This window comes from Panulirus ornatus, chromosome 10 (assembly GCF_036320965.1).
Source record: "Panulirus ornatus isolate Po-2019 chromosome 10, ASM3632096v1, whole genome shotgun sequence".
In the NCBI taxonomy this organism is placed as follows: domain Eukaryota; kingdom Metazoa; phylum Arthropoda; class Malacostraca; order Decapoda; family Palinuridae; genus Panulirus; species Panulirus ornatus.
The window spans coordinates 53,073,826-53,075,504 of NC_092233.1; the positions used below are offsets into that span (position 1 = coordinate 53,073,826).

Genomic DNA, 1,679 nt, shown 5'->3' on the forward strand with positions numbered 1-1,679 from the left:
AAAAAATTGATGCTGTTACTTTTCTAACAGTGACTGGTGTTAGGATAGACTTAGGCAAGAGATTAAAAGGGACAACACATTGCAGACTATGAAACGTGTTATTCAACGTGATTGGCCTGATAAGAAACCTGACCTCCCTGGCATTGTCACCATATTTTGATAGGAGAGATGAATTGTCTGATGAAGATGGTCTTATCTTTAGGGGTGAGAGACTTGTTATACCAAAGTAGTTATGACCCAAGATAAATGACAAACATGTTGGCTATGTGGGTATTGAAAGGTGTTTTCGCAGAGCCAGGGAGAGTGTGTACTGGTCTAACATGAATGCTGAAATAATATCCTTGGTGCAGTGCTATGAGGCCTGTAGGTTTTATGAAATATTCCCTCCAAATGAAACCTTAATTAGTCATGAGCTTCCTAACAGACCTTGGAAAATGATTGGCATTGACCTGTTTGAACTAAATGGCACACATTACCTCATAACTGTATGTTATTTTTCTGACTTTTGGGAGATTGATAGGCTGTATGACACTACTGCTGAACCTGTTGTCACTAAAGTCAAGGCACACCATGCTAGAGATGGTATTCCTGATGAAATAATAAATGATAATGGTCCTCAAATGGTCTCAGAAACAGTGTCAAAGTTCACAAGTAGATGGGGAATCAGCCAGAAGACCATCTCGCTTTACAATAGCAAAGTTGTCAAAAGTACTAAGAATATGTTAAGAAAGACTGAACATAATGGTGAAGACCAATACCTTGCTCTTCTGAACTTCAGGAACACAGCCACACAGGGCACCACCACAAGCCCTGTTCAAAGAATGATGTACACCAAAAACTATTGTACCTATTGAAAATTTACTGAAGTTGGAGAGCATGAGGTAGATAAACTGAAGTATGTACAGAATAAACTGGCAACTTATTACAATGTTAAAGCTCATGACCTCCCTGAATTATGTGAAGGTGATACCATCAGACTTTAACCATTTAGGCTTGGAGATAAGAGATGGAAGAAGGGAACTGTAACTAAACAGTTAGATGACTGGTCATATGAGGTAGAAACAGAGGATGGTGGAATAGTACAGAGGAATATGTGTCACATGAGACATTCATACGAGTCTCCAGTAAGAATAATACGTGGTGACCCTGTCACAGATGTTGCTGAGGGTAGACCTGAGCAGCTGGTGGTGTCAGGTGAGCATATGGCTAGTGGTGATGCTAATTTGAAAGAGGAAGACCTTCACAATTATGTTCAGAAACATGAGTATCTTATCAGTACTCCGGTAATGAATGACACTGTACTTAAAACTAGGTCGGGGAGGTGTGTCAAGCCTCCTAAGGTTCTCTGATTATGTCACTGATTACTAGATGTAGCTGTAAATATTTTGTCATTGATTCTTGTATATATTTTGTATGCATGTACAATTTGTAAAGAAAAAAAGAATAAAGAGGATCTAACTATTCATTAAGTTGCATTTATTCAAAGTTATGTTTTGTTTTAGTGCTGAGTTTGGCCACAAGAGGTGCTTTATGTTGTTGTTGTTACATTAGAGTGAGAATACAAAATGTAGAGGATTGTCTTCTCTTCAGTTCATCCTGCCTGGTTATTGTGAGCAGACAAGAGGCACAGTCAATTGTAATATTTGTGATGTATGATGTCACTGTGGTTGTTCAGTATG

General features: G+C 38.5%; 1 protein-coding gene across 1 annotated transcript in view; it reads left to right on the forward strand.

Moving 5' to 3' along the window:
- LOC139750637 (uncharacterized) overlaps window positions 1–1,349 on the forward strand; it is a 48,420-nt gene extending 47,071 nt beyond the window's left edge. Inside the window, exons 12-13 of the mRNA XM_071665312.1 lie at window positions 513–826; window positions 992–1,349. Coding sequence (XP_071521413.1) covers window positions 513–826; window positions 992–1,349 — 672 coding nt within the window. The remainder of the gene's footprint in view (window positions 1–512; window positions 827–991) is intronic.
- The last annotated feature ends 330 nt before the right edge of the window (window positions 1,350–1,679 follow it).